At 44.9% G+C, this 22,295-nt stretch overlaps 1 protein-coding gene across 15 annotated transcripts in view; it reads right to left on the reverse strand.

Annotated features, from left to right (window-relative positions):
• The window catches only part of LOC110518458 (plectin), a 160,168-nt gene that overhangs the window by 83,552 nt on the left and 54,321 nt on the right, over positions 1-22,295 (reverse strand). For 6 of the 15 annotated variants that reach the window (XM_021596055.2, XM_021596042.2, XM_021596053.2 and 3 more), the window contains exon 1: positions 8,325-11,626. The exons of 5 other annotated variants lie outside the window; for them this stretch is intronic. In XM_021596055.2, the coding sequence (XP_021451730.2) occupies positions 8,325-11,055 (2,731 nt within the window). In that variant the 5' untranslated portion in view covers positions 11,056-11,626. Of the gene's footprint in view, positions 1-848; positions 963-8,324; positions 11,627-22,295 lie in introns of those variants that run through there. 4 more of the 15 variants (XM_021596116.2, XM_021596114.2, XM_021596060.2 and 1 more) reach the window with 3 other exon arrangements.

The following is a 22,295-nucleotide window of genomic DNA, read 5'->3' on the forward strand; positions in this document are numbered from 1 at the left end:
CTGGCTGGTCTGGAAGCGTTATCTAAGTAGGTCCTGTCACGGAGCCATTCCAAAAGGAGAAAGCCCAGCCCGATTGGAAGAATGGTAATCACAAGTAAGGCCAGTCATCCCAGGGTAAAGGTCTCACTGTGATTTCAACATCTAACAACGGCATGTTTAACCCTACTAGCCCATCAATCACGCCTTCACACACGCCCCATGTACAGTATCACCTCCATCTTGCAAAAACAAATGCCCTTCGAGAATAAGAGTGAACTAAGCGCAGACAATTTAAAGAGTCCTGCCTTCTAAATCTCTACGAAAGAAACAGATAGACCACCAGTTAACTTGCTTACATACAACAACAACAATCCCAAATGGCCTGGCGACACTGGTGGCTTGAGCAAGGCTTGTGCAAGACACGAAAATAGATAGCCCAAACAGACACAGAGGAGTTTCAAATGGAGCAATACTATCCTTCTAGCCAGTCACAACACTCTTTTTCTGGACGCACGTCTGTCCAACTCAAAGGACCAGACAGTCCCCTTCAGGTGGCTTCTGTTTTCCTTTTTTTTAAACAGTCAGCAGACATGATTCACAATTCAAGTCTGCCATAGTGACAACAGGTTTAAATATGGAATAAAATCCGTACTTCGGTAGCTGAAGGTTGCGGTTAAGCGGCCGTGAGTGTGTGCGTGTGTGTGTGTGGTGAATGTGCGTCTGTGTGTAGTACGGATGTGCGTTCCCCCCTCTCAGCAACACAACAACATTTCACACACCGCGTTTGCCAAAAACACACAGTAGGACAGCCGACAGAGAGACAGATGGACATTGACCCCAACAACAGCCACCCCAGTCGGTTGACCTACCAGGTATGATCTTCATCTATGTTGTCAGGAAAAGAGAGAGGAAGAGGAAGTAGGAGGAACAGAGAGAGCCGAATCAGGGAAATGAGGGGAAAGAGGAGGACTCCTGTTTGTTTGCTCTCCGCTGCCCGTTTCTCCTCCTTCTTAATTTTGACAGCCCCGTGCCTGCTGCTAGGATTTGTCAGCCTGTTCTCTAGTGGCCTCACAATTAGAAGGGGGGCAAGGGGGAACCGACAGGGCCGGGGGGGGGGGGGGGGCGTGGAGGGGGAAGGAGTGGAGGGGGAGGCAAGGGGCGGTATAGAAGCTTACTGTTGGGCTATAAATACCAGACAGGAACAGATGATCACACCATCACAGTTTAGAAGCTGATGGAACCACCCTGGCGGCCATTTTTTTGCTGCAGTAGCCACTACGCCAGGCTACTTCCCTTCTCAGATGAGATCTTTATTCAGTGAGATTATGTCACACATTTCAGCCAGGCCAGGAAAGAGACCTGACCCATTTAAGAGGAATCTGATGACGTATACAGTTTGCCTGAGCACATACTGTACCTACATACACAAAGTAAGTCCTTCAGCTAATACTGTCATCAAATATCCTACTATATAGCCATCATCTAATACCACTACTGTCAGTTGAGCTTTCTGTCAAAAGCCTATCATCTATGTGGCATGAAGACACAAATGAAGAATCAACAGGTGAAGCAGGACAAGTGGTTCTCAATTAAGCACCGTGTCAATTACAATGTACTCTAACATAAACCTGATTTCTCATATCCAGAACTGGAACTAATCTGGCTCAGGCTGGCTTGGTGGTCTTCTTTGGAATGTCAAACTTAACTGTCTAAATGCCAGGGAACACACTCCTATTTCGTGAGAGAAAGATTGGCATGACCTAATCTCCAAGCCTCTCTAACTAATGATCCACTGTTGCTTTGGGGACCCATGCAATGTATAACGTTAGCTAAATATAGCATTTCTTTTAAATTGGTGGCTATGTATCTAAGTGTGCTTGTGGCATTGTGAATTACAGTACTGACAATGTATGTTCCATTCGCAACAATACCATACCTACTTTCTGAGACCGTTTTTCTGAAACTGAGAATCAGTTACAGAGATTGAAGGTTTCAATAATTTGTCTGCTAGGAACTGATGTTCTTATAGGATTAGTTCCTAGTAAGATTGATATGGAATATTTCCACCAAATGAACCCATAAAGAGGTGCAGTCATTTCTGTAACAGAGCTATACTACGACACCCCTTGGAGGCTCAGAGTAGTCCATAGACATGACTTTGTAAGGATCTGGGTGTAGCTGGTGCAGAGGAGTCAGGCGCAGGACAGCAGAGATGAGTAACACAAGGAACTTTACTCAGAATGACAAAATACATTAAGTAGCACCAAGCCCACAAGCATCGGACCGAGCTTACAATAAACAAACACGCACAAAAACCATGGGGAAAACAGAGGGTTAAATAATGAACATGCAATCGGGGAATAGGAACCAGGCGTGTAAAACAAAGTCAAAACAAATGGAAAATGAAAAGTGGATCGGAGATGGCTAGAAGGCCGGTGACGTCGACCGCCGAACGCCGCCCGAACAAGGAGAGGGACCGATTTCGGCGGAAGTCATGACGGACTTCCTGTTGGCATTTCTATATGTCAACAGATAGATAGTTCACCCCTATAGTTCACCATTGTGGTATCCATACACACATCACTCACATTTCTGGAGTGATGAAAAGTTCCTAAAAAGTGCCTAAAAAGGCTTTGAACATTGAAGAACTGAGAAATAGTGCCATATTTATCTCCCTTAAACCTTTTTTAATTACATTATTTCTACAGAATTTTTTTTCTTTGTATTTGTTATGGCCAGTCTTTCTGTTGAAAAATATATTTTTTTAAACAGAAACACTGGCCATAACAAATACAAGAACAAAGTCCAAAAAAAGCCACAACATTGAAAAACACATAATTGTTCCATTTAACTGACCATAAGTCCATTTTCGACCAAGCCATAAAGGGGCCCCATATATACAGTGGGGCAAAAAAGTATTTAGTCAGCCACCAATTGTGCAAGTTCTCCCACTTAAAAAGATGAGACAGTGACTTTTTAGAATCCATTCCCTTCCCTCCTCTCAACACCCAGGGGAGGATAGTCATACCTGAGCCACGTACAGTGCCTTCAGAGATTATTCATACCCCTTCACTTACAGTATTCAACATTTGTGTTGTGTTACAACCTGAATTCAACATTGATTTCTCACCCATCTACACACAACACCCCATAATGACAAAGTTAAAAGATGTTTGTATTTATTTTTGAAAATATATTGAAAATGGAATACAGATATATCTTATTTACATACATATTCACACCCCTGTTAGACTCACCTTTGTTAGACTCACCTTTGGCAGTGATTACAACTGTGAGTCTTTCTGGGTAAGTCTCTAAGAGCCTTGCACACCTGGATTGTACAATATTTGCACATTATTATTTTTTTAAATCTTCAAGCTCTGTCAAGTTGGTTGTTGATCATTGCTAGACAGCCATGTTCATGTCTTGCCATATATTTTCAAGCCGATTTAAGTCAAAACTGAGACTACGCCACTCAAAAACATTCAATGTTGTCTTGGTAAGCAACTCCAGTGTAGATTTGGCCTTGTGGTTTAGGTTGATGTCCTGATGAAAGGTGAATGTGTCTCCCAGTGTCTGTTGGAAAGCAGACTGTCCCAGGTTTTCTTCTAGGATTTTGCCTGTGGTTAGCTCTATTCCATTTGTTATTATCCTAAAAACTCCATATTCCTTGCCGATGACAAGCATAACCATAACATGATGCAGCCACCACCCATGCTTGAAAATATGAATAGTGGTACTCAGTGATATGTTGTGTTGGAATTGCCCCAAACATAACACTTGATATTCAGGGAAAAAAGTTACATTCTTTGCCACATTTTTTGCAGTTTTCCTTTACTGCCTTATTGCAAACAGTATGCATGTTTTGGAATATTTTTTATTCTGTACAGGTTTTCTTCTGTAATTTAGGTTAGTATTATGGAGTAACTACGTTGTTGATCCAATCTCAGTTTCCTATCACAGCCATTAAACTCTAACTGTTTTAAAGTCACCATTGTCCTCATGGTAAAATCCCTGAGTGGTTTCCTTCCTCTCCGACAACTGAGTTAGGAAGACGTCTGTATCTTTGTAGTGACTGGGTGTATTGATCCACCATCCAAAGTGTTATTAATAACTTCATCATGCTCAAAGGGATTATTCAATGTCTGCATTTTCTTTTCACCCATCAACCAATAGGTGCCCTTCTTTGCGAGACATTAGAAAAACTCTCTGGTCTTTGTGGTTGAATCTGTGTTTGAAACCCACTGCTCGACTGAGGGACCTTAGAGATAATTGTATGTGTGGGGTACAAAGACGTGGTAGTCCTTCAAAAATCATTACAACGTGATTTGCGAAGCACATTTTTACTCCTAAACTTATTTAGGCTTGCCATAGCAAACGGATTGAATAGTCATTGACTCAAGACATTCCAGGTTTTCATTTTGGATTAATTTGTAAACATTTCTAAAAACATAATTCCACTTTGACATTATGGGGTATTATGTGTAGGCCAGTGACACAACATCTTATTTTAAATTCAGGCTGTAACACAACACAATTTATAAAAAGTCAAGGGGTGTGAATACTTCCTGAAGGCACTGTAGCTTCTAATGTATGTTGTTGACCAAGGACCAAAATCCAATATGTACCATGGGAAATACCTAACATCAACTCATCTTGGCCTACTACTCATTATAGGAACATATGCTATTGATTTGTGTGTTTGTTCCATAGTTTAGACTACAGTGAGTTAACTGTTATGTGGATCTCCCAGTCACTCTGACATGAGCCAGCCAGGCTGCACTCATTACATTGTATTACAAACTATAATTAACGCTGGTTGTTCCAGCAGCCTTTTTCCTCCATGTGAGCCAACACTGCTCCAACTGGCAACCCCTCTGCCTGCCTACGCTGGGAGACAATACCCTGCAGGCTCCTGTGAGAGGACTATGTTACACAACCTCGATATACTGCAGCGATACACTATACTATTATCTACATTGTTTCATTGTTTGATACACGTTCCTACAATTGGATCAGACTCGTGTGACGTCAAGCATGTGACGGCAAATCAGAGAGATAAGATAAGTACATATCTCCCATTTCATCTCGTTATTTCAGAAATATGGAGCCACGCGTGTTTTCCTCATCAGCCGGCCTGTAAACACACAGGTGCCGTCCCAGCCCAGGAGACATGCCTGGTGGTGTCAGTGGAAAGACATAGGAGCAGCCGAGCTACCCAACCTTGTTTTGAGCACAACAGCAAAGCCCAGATTCACAGCCTTACACTGTACTCAATATGCGCATAGCTGCGATGTCACACCGCGGGCTACTGATAGCGTGACGGCTAACAGTGCTCGACCCCCATGTTTTTTCACTCACGGAAGGTTAGGCTCACACACTCACATACGCCACACCACAATCGTGAGCCATTTAGTATGAGAAGGGACAGAGGAGAATCCTGAGAGTTGCTGGTAATGTCATATATTACACAAATATGTGGGAATGCCGTGAACCAAAGTAGAGAGAAGCCTAGCAGAACAACATGGCCTGTCAGAAATATGAGTTGGGGTTGGGGTAATGGCCTGTTGTGTCCCACGTGTGGGCAGATTTTTGAATGGCGCCAGCAGGCAGCCCCACTTATCGAAAACACTGCAGCTTTTGTTTGAACATGCAGTGCTATTCATTCATCACACACAATTGCAAATGTCACAGACACAGAGTAAGTGTATTCCTGGGATTTCCCAGATCAAGAGTCACTGTCGGCTTGGCCTGATGTATAAAGAGCGTTAAAGTGACAAGATCTAAAGATCCCTGTTTTGATTTCCACACATGAACGTATTCTATTGATCTGTGTGTTTGTTCCATAGTTTAGACTACAGTGAGTTAACTGTTTTAATGGAGGCAGTAGATCTCCCAGTCACTCTAAGCCAGCTCCCGAGTGGCGCAGCGGTCTAAGGCACAGATCCTGGTTCGATTCCAGGCTGTATCATAACAGGCCGTGATTGGGAGTCCCAATGGGCGGTGCAACAATTAGCCCAGGGTCGCCCGGGTCAGGCCATCATTGTGAATGAGAGTTTGTTCTTAACTGGCTTGCCTTTTTAAATCAAAACAGCCACATTGACAGAAGTCTAAGAAAGGGTTGAATGAGTCCTAAGAGTCTCAGACAGTGTTACAGTAGCAGGATAAAAGTAGGTGCAGTGTATCTGAGGGTATTACTAAATCCAACAGCGATATAATTAGATTGCATACCATGAATACTAGCTGCTCTAGGATCTTCAGACATGAAGAGACACCCTCGTACCAATGTGGTGTCTGCTAAACATCTCCATTTGAAGTCATTATCAATGTATTCCTTCACATAGATACTGTTTCTAACGTATCTTACGGTATGATTGATAAAACTACATGATTGGTCACATGACATGCATTCAAAAATTCATAAAAAAAATTCCCCATAGAAAGACACTGCGCTTTTACAGTGGTATTTCTGGGGTAATGAGCATGGCTATTATGGATCATCCACTGTAGGTGGCAGCAGTGAGTTAGCAAACATTGGTGTTATCTACGGTTAGGATGGCACTCTGAAGCATGATGGGCTTCCCTGCCAGATCAGTTATACAGTCTTTTTTATCCCATGACATTCACATAAAGACCAAGGAACCTTATTTCTTTACATTTCACACTGATGACAAAACAGAAATGGAATGCAATGCCCTAACATACAGTATAACAGTATGCTACTGGACATTTTGAAGAAGATTTTGCCTCCAGATTTGTTATTCGATCCATATCTCATACGCTCTAAACGCTGTTGACTAGGTGATCTGTTCACACACACTAACTTTAAATTGCTGAAAGTGGAGTCATTCCCCTGATGACAAACACAGCTTGACCACTGCCTGTCATGTGAGCAACGCTGCTAATTCACTCGAGACCTGCAGAAAGCAGTGTGACGTGCGGCACCGAGGAAACACACCCAGAATAGTACGGCTATGGTATGAGCAAACTATTCCAATTTCCTGTCCGTTCTGTCGCTCACACAACAGCACAGACAACGCCCATGTGTACTGCTCTCTCACCACTCTGTGCAAGGGTTATATTCTACAGTATATACTCATCAACACCCACGTAATACATCTCAAAACCCACAATCCATAAATCTCAAAACCAAATTGTCACCAACGTGCATCTTGCTTTAATAACAACAAACAACAGCAGAGAAACAGAGATTTATACTTTTAGTTCAGTCAAAGCCAACAACATGGGATAGCATTATCAACATTTTTACGCACATTCCAGCAATTTCTGTGAGCCAATGTGGGGTGGAGAGCTGGGAGCTGCCAGCAGGTATGATAACATACTGTTCACAAGCCCCATATCGCTAGCCAGTTGTTCGATAACGCACACAAAGGCACACTATTATCACACCCGAGAGGGGAAACCAGGAACCAGAGACCACAGTTCAAAAATCACAGTGCCAAGAACACAACCTTCCTGACAACAACAAAAAACACAGAGAAGAGCGAGAGAGAGATTCTCAAAAGCACCACACCCCCTTCTCTCATTCATTCTCTTCCTCACTTTATAGCGCAGGTCATCTCCACAGAGAAAAGACAAGAGGGGAGTAAGCTAGGCGTTGCACATAGCCACACCACAGGAATTACTGCAGGTCTGAATAATTTCTGGCAGGGAGACAGTGAGTGTGCATTGCTTAAGTCCGCATTGCTTAAGTCTAAACTCAAGGTCAGGTGGCTCTGCTGTTTGTATGGCAAAAAGACACGTTTCAACATGCTTTGTATGCTACAATATGCTGTTATGCATGAACATCTATGACATTGTTGACTTTGTGGTGTGTATAGGATTGAGTTATCTTCCCTGCCAGTGAAACAGATAGGATGTGAATATACATTAGGGTGTGAACTACTATAGAGGCATGCGCTCTCATAGATAAATCACAGCTTCATGGTAGTTGGTTTGTACTCATTCATCATCTCACTGAAACTATTCCTAAAGCGCAACCGGTTTTATAATAGAATATAAATCAAAACACTGAAACTAAGGCCCGGGACTATAATACAGATTTTTTGCTGACCAAACTAATACCATCGTTTGAACTTCAAAGGATATACTCTGAAGGGAAAGATGCACAAACCAACAAGTATAATAACCTAAACACTGTTTATACCACTATGCAACTAGAACATAATAGCACATGGTAAAAGACATGGTAGTGCCATCACCACAACGCCCACCTAAGATTTCCCACAGTACATACAAGGGAGGAAACCTCAGCAACAGTGACATCACACAATAAACACACAGGACAGGAAGTAAATAGGGGGAAACAAGAAATTCTCGCAAACCTTCTATGAAGTTGGGGAAGGTCTTCTCCTCGGGTACGTCCAGAGAGTGGTCCCAGTCATCGTCGGAGATGGTGCTCTGGGCGGACTCGACCACCGCTCCCCCGGCCAGGAGAGCCCGTTCGATGGCCAGTGCGTGCAGGACATCAAAGTCCAGTTCTTGCCCTGCTATCTCAGGTACAACAGGAGGAGGAACCTCTCCTCCAGCCACTGCCTGTGGGCTATTTATGTGCTGCACCTCAATCACCTCCTCCACCACTACTATCTTCTTCCTCATGTTGGCCTCGTCTACAGACTGGTCACTGGTGTCCTCCAGGTGAGGCTGTGCTGGCAGAGGGGCTGAGGCTGCAGTGGTAGCAGGGGTCTGTGGGGGTTCCTTGTCCTTCTCCAAGGCCTTGGGAGGAACAGATAGACTTTTCTTCTTCTCCTCCTCTGTGCTCTGTGCTGCTGCTAGAGCGGCTGAGTGTTGTGCAACAACTCTGGGAAGCTCCCCCTGCTCAGTGTGGAGGCTGGCCCGTGCCTCGGCTCTGGCTGACGCTGTCTCTCGGGCTGCAACGGGTGCTTCCCTCGCAGAGGAGGTTTTTGGTTTCGGGTCCTCCCGTTTGATTTTTTCAGCAGAGAGCTGGGCAGGCTCCGCCTCCCCTTTGTCTAAAGCAGGGGACCCAGCCTGCACAGCTGCTGCCACACTGGTTTCCTCAGACCACATTCTTTCCGGAGGCATCTTTGGACAGCAGTCCATTACTTTTGCCCCGGGGGTGTTTGGGAGGTCACCCTTGACGGTGGCCCTGGTCAGTGGCACCTCTGTTGCTGATAACGTTTCAGCTGCAGGTGGGGATAACGGTTTTGTGGTTTCAAGGTCTGGGGAAGAAACCTGCTTTTTCTTTTTAGCTTTTTTTGCCTTTGATGAATCAACCACAGCTGTTACTATAGGGGCTTTAGCCTCCGGCACTATGGCAGGTTGAGGTGGTTGCAGTGGCAGTGTAAAAGTCATCTCCACAGGTTTGAGGGCTTCCTGTGTCATCTCCATCTTTATGGTCTTCGGCACTGTCACCATTTCCACTTTAGTGACACTCATCTTTGACCTGTGGGATATTTTTCCAGATGAGCCTAAGGTCACTTTATTGGTTGTCTCAGCCTTCTCCTGCACTTGGACAGTGATTGGAGGCTCAGCTGGAGGGGCTGCAATGGGATGGGGTGCATCTTGTAATACTACAGATTTCGTGTTGCTCTGTTCCACTACTGGTTTGGAGGTCTGACGATCAGCCTCATTTGGTTTTTGAACCTCAGCCTTAGTTTCTCTTCGAACCTCAGCCTTAGTTTCTTTCGTGGATTCTGGTCCCTTGGGCTTTATTGACGACGTCATAGCTGGTGGGGGTTTGGCAGGCTCCTGTGTCTCTTCCTCTGGGGTCTTCAGTCCTTTTTCTGGGGACACCTTTGTGACAGGTGGTTCAGCAATCACAGCCTTCACTGTTGCTTTTTTCTTCTTTGATTTGGAGCCATCTTCAATCATCACTTTCTTAGTTTCGATAACCTTCTCAATAACAACACTGTCATTGCCATTGACCGCTGGTAAGTGAGCAGTGATGTCAACTTTGAATGATTTGGTGGGTTCGGCTGAGAGCTTCGGGGTCTCTTGGGGGACAGTCATTTCTGATGCTTTCTTGGGTTCTGGAATTACCTTCACTTCTGTTTTTTTCTCCTCCTTAACCTTTTTAGTAGGGGGCAGGGGTGCTGGGATGGCTGGCTTACTGGGGACAGGTTCAGCAGAGACTTTGGGGGTCTCCTCAGGGACGGTCGCTGCTGCAGCTTTCTTGGGCTTCTCTTCACCCGCTTCATTGAAAGAGAATTCAGCTGAGACCTTCACTGCTGCAGCCCCAGCTACTGCAGCACTAGTCATTGCAGTAACAGCTAATGGGAGGGCTGTTTTGGAGGAGACTGACTTGATGCTGACCTGTGATTCATGTGTCGAAGTAGAATTTTTCTGAACCGGAAACACCTGGGGCCTTTCTGCATGGACCTTAGTGATGATCTTCTCCTGGGAGGACATCACTGCTTTTCTGCTACTAGCCTCAGTGGTCTGAGAGAAGGTAACTGTGGATGCCCTCTTCCCCTGGCTTTCCTCCATCATTGAAGCCTCAGTGTGGAAGCCCCGTGCCTTCCTTAGGGGAGGCTGGGCCTGGGCCTCAGATACCCATGGTGCTCTTGGTCTGACCGGCTCGGTGGCCATGGGGCGACCTCTGAACCTTGGCGTTCGGTCAGAGGGGCCTTCCTCCTCAGCTGCGTCCAGCCTCCTGTGTCGGTAAACCTGGCGCTCAGCCATCGCCTCCTGACTCTCTTCCCTGCCAGGTTTGGGGACATAAGATGTGGGGCCGTCCACTGACTGGACCCCACGCGCTGCCCTTTGGGCAACGGCCAAGGTGGCTGTTGGACGGCGAACCCTTTGCAGGGAAGAGGGGACGATCTCAGCAGGCAGACGGAGGTAGTCGCGCAGGTAAACAATGCCCTCGTTGGTCAGGTACCAATAGAAGTGCCTCCAGGCGAACGTCTCCCTCAAGTAGCCCCTGGACTTGAGGGAGGCCATGGCGCGGATCACCTGCAGGTTTCCCACGCTGGGGATCTCTGGGTGCTTGGTCTGGGGCCGCTTGTCCTTCTTGGCTACCATGACGCCATCGCGAAACAGGAGCTCGTAGATGACCCTCAAGTCCACCAAGGGCATCACCATTCCGGCCACCATTGTTGCTCTGTGTGTGTGTGTGTGTGTGTGTGTGTATTTGTGTGTGAGTGTGTGTGTGTGTGTGTGTGGGTTTGTCCCTTCAAAGTACGACTAACAAAGCTGGAGCCACTCCGCCAAGGGAGAATGAATTTCAGGATGACCTCACTTCTCAGTCTGTGAAAGAGTCCAGTGGCTAAAACCGCGTGCCAAGTGCTTTTCAATCCAATCACAAAAAGTATGAATAAATCCTCTGATTCTCTCTTATTGCTTCTTCACTCTCTTCTTGTTGCCTTTGAGCACGTGAGGAAACAGAGGAAACTTAAAGAAAACTCCAAAAACTAAGTCAAAAGAGTACTGTTCCACCCTTTAGTCAGACTTGCTTGGAAGTGAACAGACTCCGTCTGACGCATGTAGCGGCAGTGTCAGAAAGCGAGAGAGAGAGAGAGAGAGAGAGTGTGTGTGTGTGTGTGTGTGTGTGTGAGAGAGAAAGAGAGAGAGAGGCACACTGCTCCAAACGGCTCCTCCTACCTTCTCTCTACAGTTGAGGAAAAGTTGGCATGGGAAGAAAAAAAACTTCAGAGGAAACAAACTTAAACAACGGCAGAAGGCCGAAAATGACTGACGAGCGGGTGAATAAACGTGCACAATCGAGAATAGACCAGGATATGCGAGTGAAAGAAAGAAAAGTCAAATGAATGGAAGCTACTAACAGACCTCTGTAGTACTTGAGCACATGCAGGGCTGTTGCTAAAAGAAGACGCCCACCCACACACGTGTGCTCACAGTCACACACTGGGTTGGACCAGGAGAGATTGGCTAGCGGCAGTAAAGGGAGACAGCCTTTAGGCATGCCATCCTACACGGAAGAGACACACTAGACATTTACTTACGGGAGGCTTGTTACCCCCCAACCACCCTGGTTTACACATTTCAGATCCAGTATCACTGGCTGCCTGACTTTTGCCCTACACACAGAGGATCTGCATGTAAACTGCATGTCTCCAGACCCCATGCCTAAGAGAGTAAACACACTTTCTCCTTGTATATAGTATGACACATATAGATCATGTGAGAGATAAAAGAGAGATAGGCTATAGCCACAGCTACGGTGACATGGACAGAGGCTTTGATGTGACCGACTAAAATTAGAATGCTGTAACTTGATAGTTAGACAAGTCAGGGTGGAAAGCACAAATAGCCCTATGGGACTGAACTTATTTCACTAATCCATCTTGTTCACAAGCCAAAGAGGTATAGCCAGATCGCACGCATATAACTAACCAAACCATCGATTTCATTCAACTCTATTCATGTCAGTGTTTTGTTAGGGCACCAGGTGAAGAGGAAATAAAAGAATCTCACCAACTTCTCCCAACCCATTAAAGTGATGCAACAGGCTGTAAGAACCACTATTCCCACTGTCCAAACGGCACACATGGAGGCTTCATGCCCTGATATAGCCAGTGAACTTGTATTGCCTGACTCAACTATATAAAGAGCCTGTACATTATAGCTAACCTTTCACAGCACCCAGGAACATGATATCAGATTACCCTCCCCGAGATTTTCTCTCTCTCTCTCTCTCTCTCTCTCTCTCTCTCTCTCTCTCTCTCTCTCTCTCTCTCTCTCTCTCTCTCTCTCTCTCTCTCTCTCTCTCTCTCTCTCTCTCTCTCTCTCTCTCTCTCTCTCTCTCTCTCTCTCTCTCTCTCTCTCTCTCTCTCTCTCTCTCTCTCTCTCTCTCTCTCTCTCTCTCTCTCTCTCTCTCTCTCTCTCTCTCTCTCTCTCTCTCTCTCTCTCTCTCTCTCTCTCTCTCTCTCTCTCTCTCTCTCTCTCTCTCAGAGGGAGTCTCCAGTGCATTCATGTGTGTAAGAGAGGAAAGCTAGAAAGTACCCTTAGGGGAAGAGAGATCGAGGCAGAACATTTCATTAGTCTGAATTATATTCCGTTCACACACTTATCAGGTACAACAAACACGTGGGTCTGAAACTCACTGATAGATAGATAGTATGTGAGTAATGCCTGTGGCGACAACGCAAAGAATGCCACGAGGAAACGCATAGGCTACTATTTCCAACCACAAAAAAAGGTTTTCTTTTACATCGCCATGGCGACAGACATACAAGACAGTGTTCCAGTTCAGAGCAAGTCAAATAGAGCTCACCAGCTTGTAGTCCTAAAACCCGGAAATGAGTTACCTCTGGTTCGTTCAGCCATTCCTATGGGGAAAATTAATGGGGAAAGAATGGGGTTTTGGGATAAATGGCAAAAATAAGGTCTGAGGTTAACACAGGCTTAGGAAATCTTAGGAAATACGTTTTGTTCTATGAGATAATATCAGTCAGTTAACCTGACCTTTATAAATTATGAAGCCTTTATGTGCTTTGTGCATTTTAGGATTACGTAAACGCTATAGAAATTCACAAAAAGTGACATTAGCTGTCGAAGATTATCTCATAGAACAAAACATATAAGATCTCCTAAGCCTGTATTTACCACAAACCTTATTTTCGTCGTTTATCCAGAAACCCTACAAAACCACCATTAATTTCCCCATAGGCCTTGTCCAAGGAACCATGGCGGAGTTAGTGTCTACAAAAATAAACCATTACTATTTCTCTCTATATCCTCTTTCAGGGCTGCAGTGGGCCATAAATATGTTGTTCAGGGCAGCTTGACTCCACTGTCACTTCACAGACAGCTGTCTGCAACAGTTAGCATTGCGCTCTCAGCCAAACTATACAATAGGCGCAAGTCAGCGTTCAATCACCAATCAAGCCATCCTAAATAATCACCTGATGTAATTGCACTCTTTAGGTCTATATTTTAGAATACAGACAGCTCCTTAAAACTAACTGCATGCAATTAGATCTAAGGCGTTCATTTAAAAAAGTACATACTGCCACAATAATAGCCTCGTTCATGAACACTGAAGACTTGTTTTTATGCATTATATAGCGACAAATGTAAATAATTCCAACAGAGGAATTATAAAAAGCATATGCATGACCAGGGTAGCAATTGAAAGAAAATACGTTGGAAATGATGGGGAAATTGTCAGACCTGACACAAGACTGAATCCAAACATTACAATGTGGATTTCATGTGCATTTTACTTTGACCGTACTTTTCACAGCATTTGTCAATGACAACATCTGAAAATACTCTGGATGCATTCAACATAATACGAATATTCACTGTCATTTTGGAGTAGGGGCAAGATAAGAAAAAGAAAAAACAATTACGGGTTTGAGTGAGAGGACTAACTGGTGTCTCCAAGTGGCCACACACCTGTCCAAACTTGAAAGTAGTTTCAATGCACTTTTATGACTCACGAAAAGAGCTTTCAACAGCACGGTGCTTTGTTTTCATTTTATTTTTAGCTCTCCTAGCTTTGCCACTGAGGAACTGAAGCAAGCGCACTTGCACAGGCCTGTGTCCCCACCATCACACAATTACTGTTGTTGTTTACATAATCCAAAAACGTTCCATTATAAATCACAATCTGGGTCAGGTGGGTAACATTTGAAAGCTTATTCTATTGCCAACATGATAACTAAATGATAAAACACCATCACCTTTGAACCTTTCACACTCAAGACTAGCAACTCTTTCACAAGAAGGGTCAGTGGCCAGATTTAATAGCGTAAAAGCACAAGGAATACTGAAGGTAATGTACTGCAAACACAAGAAATGGATTATCATTGGCATGATACAGTCTGCCTAATCACAGAAAGGAAGGTTGCGCAGGTATGCGTTTGTACTCCTACACGATTCATATTAAGTTGCAATATGCAGAAATCGCCCCGCCATTTCCTGGTTGCAGAAAATGTGAATAGTTCACCTAATTTCAGTTTGTGACAAAACAACTGTAGAGAATCATTGTACCTAAACCGCTGTGAAATATATTTTCAATAACCAAAAAGATTGGATTTTCAGCTGTTTGAAGCTGGTGTACAAAACCGAAAATAAAATAAAATAAAAACTAAACAACTAAAAACTAAGCAAGGGAAGCATAGAAATAGAGCACATAGAACAGATCTCCCGCTGCTTAGACTTGCTTTCAGTGACAGCTCTATAACTCACTATAAATCACTATTTTATATTTTGCTTTAAAAGGAAATGTCTCCAATTAATCATCCATTTCAAAAGGACCATGATCTATCAGTTTATAATGAAAAGAGATGACCCTATTACTTCCTTAAGAAAATGTGCTCCTGGTTAAAAACTATACAATAGGCACCTTAATAACATCGCCCAATTTCACTGTGCCATGCCATGTCCCCTAGTTGTGCCTTCTGCCCATGACAGCACTCCTAATTAGGGATAATTTGCATTCACATGCCCAGTGCCCTCCTCTTAGAACTGCCCATCAGTGGGATTTCATGCGCTGTTTGTGCATAAAGTGCTAACTGAACAATGACCTATGAACTGGTTAAATGCCGAGACCCACTTATAACCCCTTCCTTCAAACCATGACACTCTATAACACAGCTAACCATCGATTCAGTGTTTCAACAGGTCGTAATGGTTGCAATTGCTTTATGATTGCTGATACTGTATGTTTGCATTATCAGCCAAATGAATGGTCAGAAATAGAAGTCTAAGAGAGAGGGAATTGTTTCCACTGTACTGAATAAGCTGTTCATTATCTCTGGACTGCTGAAGTTGGCAGTGGGACGTCAGGCCAGGGAATGGAAGTCAACATTGATAATAGATAGAGGGAGATGAAAAACGAGATAATAAGAAACGAGAGAGAGAGAAAGAGAGAGAGAGAGAGAGAGAGAGAGAGAGAGAGAGAGAGAGGCGAGATCGTAGGAGAGTCCACTCCAGCCAGATCCTGTTCCTGGTAAGTCTGCTTAGATGTGTCAGAAAACCCACTCTGCCCAGAATAGACATGTCAGCACCCACACCAGGGACGCTGACTGGGCTCCATGCCCACTGTAAAGGCTCTGTGCTCTGGGGCTCAATGGTCCGTCCAAGACACGTGCCTACGGCCTGCCCACTCTGATATCAGACCCCAAGCCATTCCAGCCACTCCCAGGGAAAAACAAAGGTCATCAGGATATGTCTTAGAGACCAGATGTGTGTATCTGTTGCGTTGAGAGTAATATGTCCAGGAATCAAATGAAGCTCAAATTCATGTGGCTGGTAGATGTAATTACAGCTGCTAATAAACGACTGAGACCCCCACAATCTGTCTCTGGGAGGAGGAACGTAAGAGAGAAAATAAAGAGAGCAAGTCAACAGGATGCTTGACAGCTGAGTTTGCCAGCAAAACATTCAAGTGCTCTCCTACGGATAATGGCACAAACCACATCCAGGTAGTAAGTTCCCAACAGTACTGCAGGTAGTCTAACTGACCTATGATAGGTCTTTAGATGACTAAACACACCACAGATCATTACGAGCCCACATGCTCCGAGTGTCACGTCCTGACCATAGAGAGCTGTTTATTTTCTATGTTGGTTGGGGCGTGACAGTGACTAGGGTGGGTTATCTAGGTGATTAATGATTTATGTTGGCCTGGTATGGTTCCCAATCAGAGGCAGCTGTTTATCGTTGTCTCTGACTGGGGATCATATTTAGGCAGCCATTTCCCCATTGTGCTTGGTGGGATCTTGACTATGGATAGTTGCCTGTTAGCACTATTGTTTAGCTTCACGTTTCATTTGAGATTTATTGTTTTGTTTTGTTTTGCTGTGAGTTTCACTTAGTAATACCAACAACGGACCAAGCAGCGTGCTCAGGAGGAAAGCCAGGAGTGGAGGACATCCTGGATGTGGGAAGAGATTATGGCAGGAGACAGAAGCCTGCCATGGAAGCAGGCAGAGGCAGCGAGGGCACAACAGCGACGACGCCAGGGTTCGCGGCCACGGCGCAAGCCCAAAGACAGCCTGAAAAATGTTTGGGGGTGGCACACGGAGTGGTCGGCGACGGTGAGGGTGAGTCAGAGACCGAGGAGGAATATTGGAACAGAATGAGCGAAGAGTGGGCAGCGAAAGTTGAGGGGAGTGAACCAGAGCCAACTCCCCGTACTCACCGTGGGGAGCGTGTGACCAGTCAGGCACTATGTTTTGTGGTGATATGCACTGTGTCTCCAGTGCGCATTCACAGCCCAGTGCGTTCTGTGCCAGCTCCTCGCACTTGTCGTGCTAAAGTGGGTATCTGTCCAGGACGGGTTGTGCCGGCTCAGCGCGCCTGGTCTCCAGTGCGCCTCCTCGGTCCAGGATATCCTGCACCGGCTCTACGCGCTGTATCACCAGTGCGCCTTCACAGCCCAGTGCGTCTTATACCTCCTCCCCGCACTTGCCCTGAGGTGCATGTCACCAACCCGGTGCCACCTGTACCGGTCCCACGGATCAGGTGGGGTACTGTCACGCACTGACCATAGAGAGCTGTTTATTCTCTATGTTGGTTGAGGCGTGACAGTGACTATGGTCGGTTATCTAGGTGATTAATGATTTATGTTGGCATGGTATGTTTCCCATTCAGAGGCAGCTGTTTATCGTTGTCTCTGATTGGGGATCATATTTAGGCAGCCATTTCCCTATTGTGCTTGGTGGGATCTTGACTATGGATAGTTGCCTGTTAGCACTATTGTTTAGCTTCACATTTCATTTGAGATTTATTGTTTTGTTTTGCTGTGAGTTTCACTTAGTAATGAAAACATGTGGAACCCAGATCATGCTGCGCTTTGGTCCACTTATTATGACGAACGTGACACTGAGTTAAAGCTAAGACTTACAACTATTGCTGCGGGGACTTGCTTCCATTCAGCCACAATCGCATTAGTGAGGTCGGGCACTGATGTTGGGCGATTAGGCCTGGCTCGCAGTCTGCGTTCCAATTCATCTTAAAGGTGTTCGATGGGGTCAGGGCTCTGTGCAGGCCAGTCAAATTCTTCCACACCTATCTCAACAAACCATTTCTGTATCACCTTGTGGGCCTTCCACAACTATTGCCACAAAGTTGGAAGCACAGAACTGTCTACAATGTCATTGTTTGCTGTAGCCTTAAGATTTCCCTAGCCCGAACCATGAAAAACAGCCCCAGACCATTATTCCTCCTCCATCAAACTTTACAGTTGGCACTACACATTGGGGCAGGTAGCGTTCTCCTGGCATCCACCAAACCCAGATTCGTCCGCCGGACTGCCAGATGGAAGCGTGATTCATCACTCCAGAGAATACGTTTACACTGCTCTGAAATCCAATGGTGGCGAACTTTACAGCACTGCAGCCAACGCTTGGCATTGCGCATGGTGATCTTAGGCTTGAAGCGCCCAAAGAACAGTTTGTGATGACGTTGTTTCCAGAGACACTTTGGAACTCAGTAGTGAGTGTTGCAACCGAGGACAGACGATTTTTATGCACTCACCGGCTTTAGCACTCACCGGCCTCATTCTGTGAGCTGTGTGGCCTACCACTTCGTGGCTGAGCCTTTGTTGCTTCGAGACGTTTCCACTTCACAATATCAGTTCGAGCCACAAATGCTGATTGGCTGACAGCCGTGATATATTACACCGTATACCACGGCTATGACAAAACATGTATTTTTATAATTACGTTGGTAACCAGTTTATAATAGCTATAAGGGGTTTATGATATATGGCCAATATACCAATGGCTGCATCCAGGCACTCCACCTTGCGTTGTGTATAAGAACAGCCCTTAGCCATGGTATATTCGCCATACAACACCCCCTCAGGCCTTATTTCTTAAGTAACTTACTTGAAGTCCGTTACAGTATGCTTCCCTCCACTAGATCAGCCAATGCTGGGGAGGCTATGGAGCTTTCGACTGTTGAAGAATGAACTGGAATGAATTACAGTGCATTTGGAAAGTATTCAGACCCCTTGACTTTTTCCACATTTCGTTACGTTACAGCCTTATTTTAACATTTATTTTAATTTTTTAATCCCTCTTCAATCTACACACAATACCCCATAATGATAAAGCAAAAACTGTTTTTTAGACTTTTTTGCCAAATTTATTAAAAACAAAACACTGAAATATCACATTTACATAGGCATTCAGACCCTTTACTCAGTACTTTGTTGAAGCACCTTTGGCAGCAATTACAGCATCAAGTCTTCTTGGGTAAGACGCTACAAGCTTGGCACACCTGTATTTGGGAAGTTTCTCCCATTCTTCTCTACAGATCCTCTCAAGCTCTGTCAGGTTGGATGGGGACCGTCGATGCACAGCTATTTTCAGGACTCTCTAGAGATATGCGATCGTGTTCAAGTCTGGGCCACTCAGACAGCGGCCTTAACCACTGCGCCACCCAGGAGGCTGGACTAAGCACTTTCAAGGTAAATCCTCCATTGATCATTCTTTTTAGTCCAGGATTAAGGTTCATCTGTCTGGGAAACCGGCCCCTAGTGTTCAGAGGCTGGAAGTGTGCACTTATTGGTTATACATTCGTGACATCCGTGTTTGGTGTCTTTTGAGAGAATTTGCCCACAAAATATGTTTTTTTTCCCCAGTCAGCGACGGTTGGTCAATTCCCTGCATACTGGGTCACCAATTAGGGTAACATGGTTTTGGGAGCTTCAGCAACTTGACAGATGGGACCTAGTTTTAGAAAGCACCTCTTTTGACCCCTTCTCTGTACGGTAACGGTTAAAAGTACCATCCAGGTGACTGACAGCTTTCAACATAGCAAAGGTCAACAGGTTGACTGGTCACTTGTTATAAAATGGTTTATGACCCGAGTGGCAACAAGCAGCATCAAGCGACATTAAGGGCCAGAGAGCTCATTCACTGAGGTGACCTTAATCTACAGCGTGTCTTGCTTCACGGGCCGTGCCAATCAGCACCTTGGCCAGCCTTGAGTGGCACCTTTGAAATGCAAGAGGGCCAGAGCAGCATAGATTAACCCCTGGCACGAAGCGGGCGACTAAATTGGGATGATTTAGTGAGATCCAAAATGGATGGCTTCAGCGTTCCTGGTGTGACTTGTCATGAAATTCTAAACCAGAGGAAAATAAAAGAGAGGTGTGGTGGGTGAGTTGGCATCGCAATGGACAGCCTCTGTCGGTAAACCACCAAAGGCCACCATAAGGAAAGACTGGAAAACCACAAAGGACTGTTGCAGACAAAAGAGCAGTGTTTTTTTTCATGAGCTGGCTGAAAGAGGGAAGGAGAAGGAGAGAAAAAGAGGTGCCATTGGCATTCCACATATTGAGAGGAAAATAAACAAGTTGACTGTTCTCGGCTAATTGAAATTAAACATCAACTTCGACTGCAAGGGGAGAAAGTTATGGCATGTTGACACAGAGGGTGTTGAGTCCATGAGAGGTGAACAGAGAGAGAGAGAGAGAGAGAGAGAGAGCGAGAGAAACACACATATTGTGCAGAGATCAATGGCAAACTCCAGGAGCTGTTCTGTAAACTCGGCCAAGCTAGAACTGTCTCCAGATGCTGCCTAATAAATGAAATAGTTTTGGAATCAAGTAAAGCAGGTCCGAATGATTAAGTGGTAAAAACTAAGCTTTTACATAAGATGTGGGTGTGCCATGACCTTTTCTCTTGGGCAGAGTTCACCTATATAAAAAAAATAATATTGCTGATGTCACATCTGAAGAACAGGCTATTGTGTGTGTTACGCAAGAGGAAGTTTCAAGTTGTATTTGTCACATGCGCAAGGACAGTGAAATGCTTAACTTGTGAGCCCTTCCAATCAGCGCAGTATTCAATATCAACCTAGTATGACAATACATTTAAATGAAATAAATAGGAGAATGTAAGCTAAATACAGGGTCAGTGCCAGTGTAATGTGCAGGCATACTGGAGTAGTTGAGGTAGATATGTGCATGTGGGCACGGCTTAGGAGAAAGTGACTGGTAGCAAGATAAATTATAAGAACATGAATAACAGTAAACAGCACGTCAGCAGAATAAGTGGTGGGTGGGTGTGTGCGTGATGGTGAACGTGTGTATAGGTGTTAGTGTGTGTGCGCAAGACTGTCAGTGTAGGCGTGACAGGTGGATATACATGTTAACAGGGCTGAAAAGTGACTCGAAGCAAGAATATACATAGAAATACTTATGGTAATACGCTACCGGTAAAATAAACAGGAGTAAGTGATCAGTAGCAGGATAAATAGATACTAATAATGGCAATCAATAATCAATGAACAGCAGCGTAGTGGTAGTAATACAAATCGAATCAATAATCATTTTAGCAGCAGCGTAGGTGTTAAGGGAGAGCAGCTTGGCTGAGTTCTCAGAGGCACGAAACACACATGGAAAACCTATAAATTGGGTGCAGAGCTTGAGGTGAAAAATATTAACTCCATGAGTCATGGATCACAACGACTTCTCCTTTCCCAGAGTGGAAAGAAATACGAAGTCAGAGATTACCTTTCACCCGCCGAAAATAAGCACCTCTCCCACTTCCAGTGTTGCTACTTGTCTAGTCTAATGAGCCGAGATTCGGCGGGGGACAGTGGTGCGCTCCCTGACCAACCAAACTGTAACTGCGCCCCCTGCAGATCCTGGCGGAGGAGCCCAGTGGGACTCACTATGGGCGAGGGCTGAAATCGTGGGCCTGTAACGGAGTCTGACAGATTTACAGTGTATTACATTAAGGTGTAATGTTTATCAACTCCAACATTATTACTGTAAAACCTGTCAGACCATCGAGCAATGCTTCATTTCACATCAATGTTTCAATTCTGAAGAGAAAAAGGAAGATGTATGCCAAAAATCCCACTTTGCATTTCGTAATGAAAATCAGGTTTGAAAGTTGTGGTGGTACATTGTGTTCACCAAGGCTTTGTGTGCGGTAAACAAGTTCCAGCAGACTCGGGGATCTGATGTCCGCAGGGAATGTGAAACAGTCCTCCTCATTCCCAGATCCCCTGTGGGAGCCATAGATTTCCACACAGCACAGCTCTGCAGCAGCCAAAACATCAGGATGATTACCTCACTTTTGCACCAGTCAGGATTAACCATTGACGGGCAGACCGTGGTGGTCCAATAATCTCTCATATCAATCCCTCAATCTCGCCACTACAGCCCCTCTGGATGACAGACTACGTAGAACGGAAAGCAGGGCATGTCATATTTCAGTCACACTTGGAACGTAAAAGAAAGTAGCCACAAACTCTGTCGTATTTATAATTGAACCAAAATAAATACACCTCAGTCGCACCCCTGGCTGGTGGCAGTACCTGCGGAACTTATGCCCCCAAAACGTATGCAAATGCGCAATAGAAGGTATGTGGGAAACTCAAAAGCAACTGGAAAAAAAGAA

Source organism: Oncorhynchus mykiss, chromosome 3, assembly GCF_013265735.2.
Source record: "Oncorhynchus mykiss isolate Arlee chromosome 3, USDA_OmykA_1.1, whole genome shotgun sequence".
In the NCBI taxonomy this organism is placed as follows: domain Eukaryota; kingdom Metazoa; phylum Chordata; class Actinopteri; order Salmoniformes; family Salmonidae; genus Oncorhynchus; species Oncorhynchus mykiss.